Consider the following 14,981-nt stretch of genomic DNA (forward strand, 5'->3'; position numbering starts at 1 on the left):
CCATTCTTTTAAGCACACAGATAGTATACATATATATATATGTATACTAGACGATGAACCAAGAAGTTCCCAATGTCTTTACAAAGACCAAGTTTTAACGAAAATAGTTTACTTTCAAGCCTGTTCGGGAGATACATCCCTACACGGAAAGAGATCGTACCCGCGATCTAGTAAAGTGATCTAATGTGGCGTAAGAAGCCCAAGTGGCTACGTGATCCAGAAGCGATACTTATAGCGTGCTACGAAGCACGATGGAGAATGTAATGTTTTACCAGAATCAGCGTTCTAAGTTATCAAGAACGATATGAAAGTATGACCACCAGTTGCGGTTATCAGTTAAACAGCACGAGGAAACCCCATCTTGGAATGTATGGTTTCCTAGAACGCGTTATTCAAGTCAGAGCTCCACAAGAAAAACAAGGGAGTGTCACATAACTAGAACCGATGATTATAATCAATAGTACTTACTTGGATTCCCAATGAAATCCCTTCTAAGAGTCCTTCCAAGGACGATACCCTCGTCTATTCAGACTCTAGTTTTGACTCGCAAGTACCATGTCAGTGTTCCTTTTTCTGTGCGAGGTTTGACTCATTTCCAGCTTATGGACTGCAGTCCTTTTTGACTCATCGTACATAAAGCGTAAAGTTTTGACTGTTTAAGCTCCAGTCGTAAACCCTAAATTCTACAGTTGTTCATATCCATGATCTTCGGAATGAGCGTATTCCTCAGACATTCTTTGAACCTCCGGGACAACGATGTCCTGTCGGCTATTAAGACCTTTGATTGACTCACGTTCTGCAAGTAGTACGCCACTTTCATTCTTTCACGAAAGCGGTAACCCAGTTTCAGTTCCCAAATTTTGGATACCTTTATGTTTCAAGCATCGTTATTTGTTGTTGTCTCCTTTGAGCCACAATATTGGAGATTTATATCTCGATTTCTTGGACCTATGCAATGAAATTTCATTCTTACGATGCTTACGTTGTGATCCCCAGAGTGATCAAGACAGTTAAACATTTTCCTCAGGGAATTTCATGTGGTGCTGGAACTTTTGTTTACCTCCCTATTTTGAAATCCTACAAAGGTGAAATTTTTCGACCTCGATTCCAGTATATGTATTATTCCTAGTCTCGGAATTTTTCTGCAGCTCGAAGTTAAGGCAAGCATATTGCACATTTCCCTAACGAGCTTGCCCTAGCTGATTTTTCTGAATAGTTCATTTCAGTGCGTTGCCTTAATGAACCTATGAAATCATTGATGTGATTTTGTTATTCCATATCAAGATGCCTTTGAAGCATGATCAATGTTTCCTTCATTGCAATCGCCTACGTTTATAAATTTTCGCGGTTGATCATCTTAGGCGATGACATGTTTGAACCACTGTCCTTGATGCTCAGATCCTTTCAGTTTAATTGGACAACTATATTGTCCTATTTTGCAGCTTACTATGGGAATATACAGTTAATTCATTTCCATCCAGTTTTCATGACCTATCTCATGATTATTTCTATCTCCCACCAGGGGTGAGCCTCAGCTTCTATGAGTTTACCTGGAAACCAGTTGAGCTACGTAGTTCTTTGAATGAACTCAGTACTTACCTTCAAGGTCGATTATCGACGAAAATTCATAAAAGTTGAACAAGGGATGTTATTCTTGTCCAGTTGGGTATTCAGGAGCCCTTCAGATTTTCAGTCATACTCTCTTGTGTGAATAATAATCCAAGTTAAGACTATTAGATTAATCATTGAGTTATTGATACGAGGCTAGCAGAAAAAGGCATGGTCTCAGTTTCTTTCAGATACGCATAATAAATACGTCCCCATGGAGACACGTGCAGGAAATGATGCACCAACCAGAAGCGTCGCATAACCGACAGCAAAGCGTTAAATACTTCGAATCTACGTACCGCTTGTGACCAGCAGGTGGAAGATCGAATATTTTGTTGTATAGAGAAGCAACTAGCCTTGAGTAGAGAAATATCAAGGAATATTTGAGGATTAAATGATGTCCGAAGACGTAAAAGACCTATATGGTAGTTTGAACGATCAAAATGCTTACTCCGAGTAAGATAAGTAAGCCACAAGAACAAAGACTCAATCATGGGCATGTAATGAAAGCCATGGAGAAAGTACGAGTGTATTCGTAGTTTATGTTTGACGGAACAAATCCCATCAGCAAAAGGGATTCGTCTGAGAGGTGGTCAGGAAAGGCTAAAGCTGGAGAGACATTCGGGGAGAGGAACGCGTGATAGCACAGCTACCCTCACCATCACTACTATGAAGGGAAAATCGAAATTTTTCCTTAAAGAGTTATCGCAAGAGAACGGGTTTAGAGCCCTATAATATAGAGCAAGGACAAACGTTGACAACAAAACGCGACGAAGTATTCTACGATATGCCACATCCCAAATTAAGCGGCTCAGAAAGGAGCTGTCGATAGAGTTTTGTGTTAATCTAGACACGAGATCTGGATCACTTTGGAAAGTCATGCTAGATTATTTCACCACGAATCGCTCAGTCGAACCAAAAGAGCATGGAGACAGTAGCGTTGGGAGAAAGAAGCCAACACATCCACATGCACAGATCCAGTATTCAAGGTTTAACGCGAGTAGAATAAAGTCTATGCTAAATCATGACAAAGAATCGCGGTGAACACAAAAGCATCTTGAAACGATGAAAGTAGACTACCTCAACTAAGCGAGAGGTTACGAGGTCATTAGGCTAGCTCAATGACTACGATTACGATCGATACAAGCATTTGAGAACTTAGTATCTGACGATGAAATCTAAAATGAGGAATGACTTCAACCGCCAGACGAAATGGAACGTCTAATGGATGACTTGAATCAGTCATATTATCTCAGTCACCAGATAGAAGGGCGCTTAAGGAACAACAGAACTTAAGATCTAGATACAAGAACTACTAGATCCGCATTTTTAGACTCAGTGTGTGACCATGTGGTACACCAGAATTCTTCATGAAGAAGGATAGAACGTTGAGAGTTGAGAAAGTTAACACTCAAGAACAAGTATCCTTTACCGAGAATCGACGATCTTTTCGATCAGCTGCAAGGAGCTAGAGTCTTCTCGAAGAACGAGAAGGAACACGAGGAACATTTGAGGGCCACTTTAGAAACGTCAAGAGCCGAGAAACTCTATGTTAAGTTCAGCAAGTGTGAGTTCTGGCTTAATGAAGTGAACTTCCTTGGACACATAGTGACAGCAGAAGGGATCCGAGTAGACCCCGCTAAGGTTGAGGCCGTGCAACGTTGGCAGTCACCAGCGACGCCCAATGAAATTCGAAGTTTCCTAGGTCTGGCAGGATACTATCGAAGATTCATTGAGGGGTTTTCTAAAATAGCGAGGCCGATGACTCAACAGCTCAAGAAAGGAGTTAAAGTCAATTGGACCCCAGAATGTGAAGCAAGTTTCCAGTTGCTAAAGAAAAAGTTGACCACAGCGCCAGTTTTAGTTGTGCCAGAAGCGGGAGTCGACTATGTGGTGTATACAGATGCATCGAAGGTCGGACTCGGGTGCGTGCTGATGCAGAAGGGTAAGGTGATAGCGTACGCATCACGCCAATTGAGGCCGCACGAGTTGAACTATCCGACGCACGACCTGGAATTAGCAGCAGTGGTCCACGCGTTGAAGATTTGGAGACATCACCTCTATGGAGTTCGATGTGAGATCTTCACAGATCATAAGAGTCTCAAATACTTTTTCGAGCAGAAGGATCTGAATATGAGACAGCGCAGATGGCTGGAACTAGTCAAAGACTACGACTGTGGTATAAACTACCACCCAGGAAAAGCCAATGTGGTAGCGGATGCCTTGAGCAGAAAGACTGCGCCTCAAGTGGCTGCTTTCCTCACACAAGAGGAAGAGCTTATCCGGGAATTCGCCAAGATGCGACTGGAAATAGTAAGAGCCCCGGAGACAGTGGACAGCAGAATTTCCACCTTGGTCATAGAACCAGATTTAAGAGCCAGAATTGTTGAAGCCCAGAGAGACGATGACGCTCTAGAAAAGATCCGTCTCAGAGTAAGGACGGGAAAAGGAGAATACTACCGCGAAGAGGCGGATAATGCTCTCACTTTCAAAGGGAGATTATGCGTACCCAATGAGGAGACACTCAGAAATGAGATCATGAGTGAAGCTCATGAGACACCCTAAACTGCCCATCCTGGAAGTACGAAGATGTATCAGGACTTGAAGAAGCAATTTTGGTGGGATGGCATGAAGAGAAGCATAGCGTCGTTTGTGGAACGATGTCTGGCCTGCCAGCAAGTGAAGGCGTTACATCAACGACCCTACGGACCTCTCGAGATTCCAGAATGGAAATGGGAGCACATAGCAATGGATTTTGTGACAGGATTGCCAAAATCACAGCGAGGAAACACAGCCATCTGGGTAGTTATCGATCGCCTCACCAAAAGTGCTCACTTCATACCAATTCGTATCACACACGGTTCGGACAAGTTAGCACAGATTTATGTGCGAGAGATCGTACGCTTACATGGTGTCCCAGTAACGATCACCTCAGATCGAGATTCAAAATTTACTTCTAGATTTTGGATAAGCCTACAGCGAGAGTTAGGCACTCAGCTAAATTTCAGCACAGCGTTCCATCCACAGACGGACGGACAGTCCGAAAGGACGATCCAGACATTGGAAGATATGTTAAGAGCTGTAGTGCTCGACCGTGGAGTAAGCTGGGAGCCAGTACTTCCACTTATAGAGTTCGCCTACAACGACAGTTACCAGGAAATTTTTGATATGGCCCCATATGAGGCACGCTATGGGAAGAAGTGTAGATCACCACTTTACTGGGATGAAGTTGGTGAGAGAAGGATACTCGGACCAGACTCGGTGGAGGAAATGATAGGAATTGTCCGACAGATCCGAGGGAGAATCAAAGAAGCTCAAGATAGACAGAAATCCTATGCAGATGCTCGCAGAACGGATTTAAATTAATGCGGGAAATAGTTTTCGGCCAGTTTCCGAATAAATTAAATCGCAGATTTAATTAAGAATTAAGATTTCCTAATTTTAGAAGAAAGGAAATAAAATAATAAAGGAGCACGCTTAGGCATGCATACATGCAAGATAAACAATTATATTTTTTAAAGCCTAATTTAAGTATATTAAATTTTGTAAAGGAACGTCGTCGCTCGACGAGTAATCTCAGGACAGGAAAGCACCGTTTTGCAAGAATTTAAGCAATTAAGGTGGGCTTTCTCTTCTTTCTTTTAAAGCATGCTTTATGTGAAAATATGATTATTTGAATGAGTTGTCATGCCATGTTTTGTTTTATGATTGCCTATCTGTTGGCTATGCCAACCCAGTTAAATCGAATTCGGGTCCCAGTAGGTCAGTAAATCCTACTCGAACTAGTGTACACATAGGGACCGTGAGCTAGCGCTAGGTTGGCCGGTTCGTGGGTCGTGAGCTAGCGCCAGGTTGGCCGGCCCAGTGGTCGTGGAATGTGGCCACATTCCCGATTCACGCAGCTGATATGGCATATCATCAGAAGTTTAAATGACTGCAGTCTATTTTCAGAAAGAAATAACAGATTTTAGTGACCGGGATAGATTTTCAGTAAAACCCCGCGTTCACTCAGCTTGGCTGACAACTAAACGAAAATATTTTCGGCATGAGCCCACTGAGTGCATCAAGTACTCAGCCCTGCATTTTGTTTTCCTTAATGTGCAGGTTGATTGTTGTCAAAGCCGAGGAGGTGTTGGGACAGAAGACCAAATAAGTAGGAAGGTAGCGGGTGTAGTGTGTCTTCATACATACTACATCTGTCTTGGTACTCTTCCGTTGCGCAAATTCAGAACATTCATTTAACAAAGACAATTTCTCATAACTACTCTGATTCAGCATGATTTGTACCCTCAACACACTTCAGATAATGTTTCTTTTGATTTAAGCATCTTATGATGAGTTGAGACAGTTTCAGTATGTTTTAGTCGCGGTAAAGCTACACTTTCTTTGACTAGGGAGATGTGGTCGTGACATTTTAATAAATATAATAATTGCTTTTAATCATTGATTTTAATTACTTTTCATTAAGATTAATGGATACATTTCTTTTATAAAGATTTTGCGCTTTCGTCTGTTTTTCTAGTAATAATGTTGAACACGACTAAAAGATACATATTCATAACTATTTCCAATGAAATAACTTTAAGTTAGCATCAAAATATGAATACTCATAGAAGTCAATTATCGTGCTTAATATAAAATAGGGATATTTCATTTGTAATGTATTTTTACTACTATTTTATATATTTAAATATTATTATTAATTTTCTCGTCCGACCCCACCATTTTTAATTCCTGGATCCGCCCATGTGAGCCCATATCCATACTCTTTGGCAAGATCATGGATGAGGACACTCAAAAATCAGCACCTTCGAACGCAAACCATTAACGGTGTAAAATTCTTGGCAATTATGAACATCATATTTATACAAAATAACTTAGTACTTTCTAAAATGTCTTCACCATTTCGCAGCACTGTATTCTTTTCATAAGATTCTACTACCATTACTCCGTGTATCACCCTTTTTACATATATGTTATTCGAACATGAGCATATTAAATTTAACATCAAGACACATGAGCATATTAAATTTAACATCAAGACATACCCGGTGAAAACATTCACTTGTGGAAAGCATTATTCGGTGCTTTTAGTTGGACCACCTCATTTTAGAACCCACTCAGAAGAGAGATTAAAAAAAGAATTAACCCCAACTTCAAAGTGAGGTTTTTTGATGGGGAAGATGGTGGAATTTGGAGTTGTACTGTGTGTTCTGTTTGTTTTGAGTAAATGGGGAGCTGAAAGTTCCGAACTTGATGCGTTTTTCAGTAGGAATAGCAGCTCAGATGTATCGTTCTTGGAGTCTATGTCTCGTTTGGAGTCTGTTTATGGTGCGGCTGCTGCTGCTGTTCCTCCAGATGCTCTCATGGTGGGCCTCTCTCTTATTCAGGGAGCTGCTGCTAAAGGAGCTGGTACTCCCGCTCTCTTTTTCAGATTGTTTATTTCACTTTGAATTTGTTAATTTGTGTGATTTTTGCTTGATTAATCCTAAATGAGCTCACGTTTCTTCTTTGATGCGGTCGGTGCTTCAGTCTTATGTTCTTATCTCATTTTCTAGTTTGCTAAAGTTGGTGTTAGGATTAGTGTTGTGTGGTTGCTTTTCTGAGAATAATGATTTAAGTTGCTATAAATTGTTAATTTCTTGAGTTTTTAATGCATCATTTAGATTCAATTGGGGTGCTTTTGTTGTACGCCCTTGATGTTATTCACTTGTGTGATGAATTCTGCCCTACTAGGATAAATTAAAGCTCCTATAATAAGAGAAATGATTTGTGTTATTTCTTGTATAAGCAGTTAGGTGTGCATTCTTGAAAATGACTGAAATTCTAGTTAATAAATATATTGTTATTGAGGTTTAAACTAGCTTTCTGGTCTAAGTTTCTCTGTGTATTATTTTTGCAGTATGTTTGGATGGCACGCCACCAGGCTATCACTTGCATCCTGGGTTTGGGACGGGAGCAGATAGTTGGCTCATCCAGCTAGAGGTTTGTGTGATGACAAACAATTACTGATTGAGTTCTACACAGCTGTTGCTATAACACATTATTAGGGTGTTTATTTCTCAATCATCCTTTACAATTAAAATTTCCTACACACAGTAATATTACGTTCGAGCCTTGTTCTTGACATTTGGATTATTAAGCTTATTGCATAAAATGTAGAATTGATTTCATGAGAGATGCAGCAATATTCAAGCTTGCTTATGCTGTCTCTGAATTTGTTCTCTGTTAGCCTTATGCTTGTTGGTTTCTCAATCATAAATTTCATCTCATGATGTGTGGCAGGGTGGAGGCTGGTGCAACAACTTAAGATCATGTATTTACCGCAAAACAACACATCGTGGATCATCTACATTATTCGAGAAGCAAATTCCATTTACCGGGATACTCAGTAACAAGGCTGAAGAAAATCCCGGTAATAAATGAACAAACCAGTTCTTATCATGTCAAAATTACATGTGGTTTGTCATGACCCTGCTTATATCTTTTCCACGTGCAGACTTTTTTAACTGGAATAGAGTAAAGATTCGCTACTGTGATGGGGGTTCTTTCGCTGGGGACAGTGAGAATAAGGTTTACAGCATTCTCTATGATGGGATTCCTCTCTTGGCATAATACATATCATGATTAGAGTCATGTACTACTTTGAATTATCTGAGAGTGGTTGATCAAGATCACGGTGTGGAACTAAGAGCTTCTGTTTGATGTGAAAGTTTTACATTTTGTCCTTAGCCACATTGTGATTTTCCTCGGTTACTCTTTGCTTTGTATCATTGAGCATAAATATGCACAATTTTAGTTATTTTATCTAGTAGTGGTTGTTTAAAAGTAAGAGTTTGCTGTGTAGCAAGCAGGTTTGCAGTTTAGGGGGAAACGCATATGGCTGGCTGTAATTGAAGATCTGATGTCAAAGGGAATGCAAAATGTGAATCAAGTATTTTATTAGTACTTAATCTGTTACTTTCTGTTTGTTCATGTTTTTTTACTTGTTCGTGTTTCGTAGTATTTACTAGTTTATGCCGCATTTTACTCCAGGCTCTTCTTTCTGGTTGCTCCGCTGGTGGTTTAGCTTCTATATTGCATTGTGATGGATTTCAAGGTTTATTTCCTGTAAGCACTAAAGTGAAGTGCCTGAGTGATGCCGGATTATTCATGGACGCGTAATTTCCATAAACTCTTTAGCCATCCCCTGTTCGCCTTATTAACTTGTAATGCTCCACAAATTGTCAGAATCTCAATTTTTTGTTTCCTGCAGTACCGATGTATCTGGTGGACACACACTGAGAAGTTTCTTTGCTGGCGTCGTTAGCTTGCAGGTACTATTCAAGTTTCTCTTAAACTTTGTTATCGAGTGATTTACCAATATCCATACACAATCACCGTGACATAAAAACAAGCTAGAGCATCAGTACCTAAGCCCTTGGAACACTTGCAAATGTATTTGTAACTCCTGAAATATCAATCCCGGTAAATTTGAAATTATATAGTTCCTAAAAGATAAGGAGCTTATTACAAGATCTACTGCACAGTTTATGGCTTTAACATTTTCTACCTGCTTGTTTTCATGATGCCATAAATGTTCAAGACATCACCTTGTTGCGTGATATTCATATTCGGTAAATATTTTGACATATTGTGGCAGGGCATTGAAGAAAATCTGCCAAGCACTTGCACCGACCACTTGGATCCTACTTCGGTAAGCCTTCCTTCTGTCTGTTTTTTTCAGCAGATGTACGAGATAACTTCTGGCCCTGTTATCATTTCATTTACGTACCTTTGTTTTTCGTGTGGCAGTGCTTCTTCCCTCAGAATCTGATTGCCAGCATTAAGACCCCTTTGTTTATTCTTAATGCTGCCTATGATTCATGGCAGGTAAAAGTAGAACCATATCTACATTTCGCTTCAATAATTAGAGAAAGATAGAAACATACTGATTTCTGCTTTCGAATATATTAAGGTCCAAGAAAGCTTGGCTCCTTCAACTGCTGATCCTCAAGGCAGCTGGCATGATTGTAAAATGAATAACGAACGATGCTCCGCATCACAGATCCAATTTCTACAGGGTAAGATGTGCTGCAGCTTAATCTTGATGTACCACTGGTGCTCATCGATTAAATCGTGATGAAACAGATTTTAGGAATCGTATGCTGAGTGCAGTCCAAAGCTTTTCAGAATCGAGTCAGAACGGGTTATTTTTAAATTCTTGTTTCGCGCACTGCCAGTCAGAAAGGCAGGATACTTGGTTTGCTTACGATTCTCCCACAGTTAACAACAGGGTAAGTTGATGCTTCTTCAGTCTGGTAATAATCAAACCGATAAAACTACGAGTTGCAACTAATTATCCTACTCTGTGTTTTATGTTGCATGCTGACAATAGTTGTGATGATGAAATTTGGGTAAATGTGATGCAGCGCGTTGCGCTAGCTGTTGGAGATTGGTACTTCGATCGAGCTACTATCCAGGCTGTCGACTGTGCGTACCCGTGCGATACAACCTGTCACAATCTGGTACATAAATGAAGCAGGATAGTTAGTTATGCTGCTTCTATTTTAAAGCTCAAACTGAATCATTAGTTATAAAAGTATGATTTTTTATTCAGCTCCCATTGTTACAGAGGCAATCATACCTCAATTGCCATCTATGATTTTCATTGTATGCTTAGAAAACTAGTACTCTTCATTAAGAATGAAGTGCAAATTTCCCTCATTTCATTGTGCCTTTTTATTGGTTTGTTTTTGTAATCTTTTGCCTCATTTGGTGTTCTTGTTATTTGTTTCTTTTGTACATGTGTCCTTTTGTGTTTTGAAAAGTATATTTCACAATTGTATATACTATTCATCCATAAAAGGAAAGAATTTAAGACATGGGATCATCTATTGTTCAGACTAAATTAGTAATAATATAAAAGAAGAAAGAAAAGGTAACTGATTTTTGTATCTCTGAGTTAAAATGCAAGTTCAAAATTTTTGAATAATTCAAAATGAGTGAAACATCTTACCAAAACGCAAATAAAAATCAAATTGAAAATAAACCCTCCACCACAATGGCAATTGACTACCATTTATTATAGTACTATTAATTATATTGGGAATATAGAGCATTCTAAACTTTAACTCCTCTTTTTTTTTTGTCTTTTTGTTTTACTGAGGTTTGATGATTATATGTGACAGGAAGAGATTCATCCAGCTATTGCAGCCTCAAATGGAATCGATTTGGGAAGAAGCAAGGTGATCCCACATCAGATGAGTTTTTCTGTATTCATCTTATTGTACCTACTCTAGATTGTATGACAAAACTGTTATATTGCGATATGGGCTAAGTCGAAGTAATTTATACTAATGTGTATAATTATTATATATAATATTTTGATATACATCTATTTCAAACTACTACCTCCGTCCTGAGCTACTCGCTCATTTCCTTTTCGGCACGGAGATTAAGGAATGAGTGTATAGGAAAGTCAAAAATGACGGCTGTAGGTGAAAATTTTTACTAAAAATGGAAAGAGTGCAAGTAACTTGGGACGCCCAAAAAGGAAATACGTGCGAGTAGTGCGGGACGGAGGGAGTATTAATTATATCTTGAACTATTGAAAAATATTTTTTATACCACAAATTATCGACTATGTATCTAATACTAATCTCAAAATTAGCCCAAGAATTGTTATCCAATGTATCTTGAAATGTTAAAAATGACACAATTAAAATTGCAATAAAATCATTAAACAATAGAATAAACAATACTCCATTACATAGAAACACAAATCAAACATTACACTAAACAAAAAAGGATAGAGTTTCCATTCCATAAAAGAAATAGAATAAAATAGTAGGAGAATAAAAATGGAAGAAAAGTGTTGGAAACCTAAGAACCTCCAAAAAAAAATGACGGCAATTCTTTGGAACTTTCATCCAAACAACCCTTGGCTAACCATAAAGCAACCATAACTTTGGCTATGAATTTCCAAACATTCATCTCACCCACTATGGAGAGGGAATCTCTTAAGGAATTTTTTTAGAGTTCAACTCTAATCTATCTATTACAAAAGAAAACAAAAAGACCCTATTTATAGATGAGGGAAGAAATGGGAAGAGTCTCAAAACATTTTCAATATCTCGCATGTTGAATCTAGCGCTTGTTTCCATCCAACATGAGAGATTCTCCAAATTTAAACAGGCTCCAGATTCAATACAAGAGAGTCCCCATATGGTTCAAATACATAATTTTTTAAACATTTACACAACAAATTGCAACTATTTTAGTTGACATCTCATTTTACAAATTTGAAAACACACTTCAAATTAATTTTTTTTTTAGCATTATATACATTCGATATTGGTTAGGTTATAATGTATATTGCTATATGACATCATATTGATGCAACAAAGAACATTTTATTATAGGTCACTATAGATACATATAAATTACTCCCTCCATTTAATGTTAATTGAGTCATTTTTCTATTTTGGGAAGTTCCATGATAATTGAGTCATTTATATTTTTGGTAAAAAAATAACCATTTATCTTACTTTATTCTCTCTTATTTTATTTTCTCTTACTTTATTCACTATCTACTTACCACATTATTCTTAGACTCCGTGCCAAAAAGAAGCATCTCTATTCTTGCAACTGAGATTTATTAGAATTCTCATAAAATCATGGTCTATAAAATAGTACTCCCTCCAAAAAGAAGCATCTCTATTCTTGCAACTGAGATTTATCTCTTGTGCGGACCGAGTCACTTTTAGACTTGGTTGATGTATGTTCTTTTGATGATTTTTGATATATACAGGTTGGAGGTCAGCCTTAACCCCCCGCCGTGATGGTGTTTGAGGGAAAAAAAATAGTACTTCCTCCGTCCCACTCAAGATGTCCATAATCTTGAGTGGCACAGAGTTTAGGAAAAATTATTTAGTGTAATATACTCCCACCGTCCCATCTCATGTGATGAATTTCTTTTCGGCACGAGAATTAAGAAAATGATATGTATTGAGTTAAAGTGGAGAGAGTAAAGTATGAGAGAGGAAAAAGTAAGAGAGATAAATAGAGAATAAAATGAGAAAGAGAGAATAAAGTAAGAGAGATGGAATAAAGTAAGATATGATAGAAGTTTTGTTTTTAGCTAAAAAAGGAAATCAATCACTTGAGATAGGACAACCCAAAATGGAAAATTGATCACTTGAGATGGGATGGAGGGAGGAGTAGTAGATACAAGAAAAGTAGATGGGTGTTTTAATGAGAAGAGATGTGAGATGAATTTGTTTCCAAATATGGAAAATGGACATCTTAAGTGGGACAAACTAAAAAAGAAAGATGAACATCTTGAGCGAGGCTGAGGGATTATAACTATAATACAGAGAATTATATAAAATATTATTTTTTTTTAACATTTTTAACATTTTAAAGATATTTAAAGATTGTTGTTAGTTACTCCCTCCATCCCATAAGAATATGCACTTTTTCGTTAGTCGAGAGTTTTGATAATTGGTAAAGTAAGAGAGAAGTATAAAGAAAAAGTAATTACAGTATTGTTAATGAAGAATAACTGAATGAGTCACACCTTATTTGGGGGAGAGAGTTTCCAAATTTAGAAAGTGCATGTTCTTGTGGAACGGATTAAAAAGGAAATACTCCCTCCGTCCAGCAATAGCAGTCCCATTTCTAAAGGGCATGGGTTTTAAGAAAGTTTTTACTGTGTAATAAATGGTGCGTGATAGTGGAATTTAGAGCCCACAAATTTATAAATTTAGCTTTTATACATCAATGTTCTGATTTTATTTCTGCTTTTAAATCCAAATTTGGAGAATTAAATGAAACAACTCACGCTAAATTTGCTCACATATCTAGAGGATTAAATGAAACAATACATGGTATTGCTCACATACAAATCAATCTGGAGGATCAAACGCCAAGACACAGCGAAATCCACACTCCAAATCTGTTGTGAATCGAAATCAAAAGAAATCAACACACACGGCGAAATTCACGCTCCAATTCAACTATTCATTCCCTGAATTGAAATCAAAAGAAAAGATTTGAATCAAAATGGATTAATCGAAACAGCACTGAATTAAAATCAGAGAGCAAAAAGAGCTGAGAGGCCATGAGAACAAAATTTCAAGAACAAACGTTGCAAAATTAAAAGCAAGCAGAGCCCTCTTCGTGATTTTCACTACCCTCATTATGGAGGTCGCCCCACAGCCACAGTCGTCGCCTTCGCCTGTGTTGACTAATCCAAATAGATTTAATAAGGAAAACACAATTAGTCTGGAAAAAAACTCCATCCAGGCGCAGGAGGCTAAAGGGCAGGAGAAAGATGAAGAGGATTAAGATTAGAGGTCAGCTGTTCTAGAATGTGTTTGGGCAGGAGACAGTGGAGGTCGGCGGAGGCGGCCGACGATTAGGGGCTAGGGTTCCTGAGAGTGGGGAGGAGGAGGAGGCAGCGGTTGGGAGGCCTTTTGTCGGAGGCGGTGGCGGCCGTGAATTAGGATTCCGAGGGGTTGAGAGCGAGAGAGAGATAGAGTGAGAATGAGAGTGAGTTAGACGGGGGAAGGGATAGTTAGTATAACCGGGACTCCTATTTCCGGACGTTCGAAAACGAAAAAATAGGACTCCTATTGCTAGACAGAGGGAGTAGTGTATATTCTTGTGGAACTAAGAGTATTATTGAAAGGGACAACTGCCTTAAAAGTCACTAACTTTGCCCGAATTTCGGTTTTTCCCACGAGCCATAAAATTGGCGTATAAAGTCACGAACTTTGCATTTAGTCGCCGATTTCCCATGATGGGTTTTCCGGCGAAAGAGCGAGCTGACGTGTCGTATTTTGTTGATGTGGCGTCTCGTGGCTGTGACATGGACAACAATTATTGACTGTACAACATAAAAAAACATAAAAAAAACTTAAAAAAAAACTTAAAAAACAAAATTAAAAAGAAACTCCACTAAATCACACACCACCTCCACCCTCCGCCACCACGGCTACGGCCAGAATCAAATCTTCCTCTATTCATGCGATGATCTGCAAATTTTCTTCCAAAATTAAATTAGTCAATTAGCCTTTAATTTCCAATTGATTGGGAGCCGCTCTTACTCACACAACAGATTTCTTTTCACAATCTCAAATACTCCCACGGTGAGGAATATGACACAGAAGAAAAGCTAAAAAGGTATCATCCAACACCTTTAATTCATCGACGACTCTAAGAAAAAGAGCAGGAACACATAGGACGCTTAGTTGCAGGAAAACATCAGGTCGGGTCAATTTGGGAGATACGCTTAGTTGCAGGGAAGCTCGTCCGAAGCATCGGCCTAAGGGAGGTCACATTGTCGCACTCCAGCCGGATGCTGCGGCGGATGTTCGGATTCGCAAAGA

At 38.6% G+C, this 14,981-nt stretch overlaps 1 protein-coding gene and 1 long non-coding RNA gene across 4 annotated transcripts; one reads left to right on the top strand and one right to left on the bottom strand.

Moving 5' to 3' along the window:
• Window positions 1-6,636: 6,636 nt before the first annotated feature.
• On the top strand, window positions 6,637-10,997 carry LOC121780346 (pectin acetylesterase 12-like). Of its 3 annotated transcripts, none has more exons than XM_042177928.1 (13): window positions 6,637-7,020; window positions 7,511-7,593; window positions 7,894-8,023; window positions 8,108-8,181; window positions 8,456-8,533; window positions 8,644-8,768; window positions 8,864-8,924; window positions 9,251-9,304; window positions 9,403-9,480; window positions 9,566-9,671; window positions 9,739-9,884; window positions 10,020-10,115; window positions 10,779-10,997. In XM_042177928.1, exons 1-13 carry the CDS (start codon window positions 6,783-6,785, stop codon window positions 10,887-10,889), a joined length of 1,380 nt encoding a protein of 459 aa, XP_042033862.1. In that variant the 5' UTR covers window positions 6,637-6,782; the 3' UTR covers window positions 10,890-10,997. The 3 variants fall into 3 exon arrangements, with proteins under 3 accessions (XP_042033862.1, XP_042033861.1, XP_042033863.1); XM_042177927.1 differs by having other exon boundaries at window positions 6,641-7,020; window positions 8,456-8,542; XM_042177929.1 differs by lacking the exon at window positions 10,779-10,997 and having other exon boundaries at window positions 6,642-7,020; window positions 8,456-8,542; window positions 9,986-10,117.
• Window positions 10,998-13,322: 2,325 nt separating this feature from the next.
• LOC121778771 lies at window positions 13,323-14,161 on the bottom strand. Its single transcript, XR_006045725.1, has 2 exons — window positions 13,785-14,161; window positions 13,323-13,618 (listed from the first exon to the last, which is right to left on the bottom strand). It is a non-coding gene; the product is annotated as an uncharacterized LOC121778771 (long non-coding RNA).
• Between the last annotated feature and the right edge of the window lie 820 nt (window positions 14,162-14,981).

This window comes from Salvia splendens, chromosome 19 (assembly GCF_004379255.2).
Source record: "Salvia splendens isolate huo1 chromosome 19, SspV2, whole genome shotgun sequence".
NCBI lineage: Eukaryota > Viridiplantae > Streptophyta > Magnoliopsida > Lamiales > Lamiaceae > Salvia > Salvia splendens.

Excerpts from the sequence above, each read along its gene's own strand:
- LOC121780346 (XM_042177927.1), top strand. The coding sequence starts at position 6,783 with ATGGGGAAGATGGTGGAATTTGGAGTTGTACTGTGTGTTCTGTTTGTT. Across the intron at positions 8,769-8,863 it reads GCCGGATTATTCATGGACGC|TACCGATGTATCTGGTGGAC; the intron begins GTAATTTCCATA and ends TGTTTCCTGCAG. Across the intron at positions 9,672-9,738 it reads ACAGATCCAATTTCTACAGG|ATTTTAGGAATCGTATGCTG; the intron begins GTAAGATGTGCT and ends GTGATGAAACAG.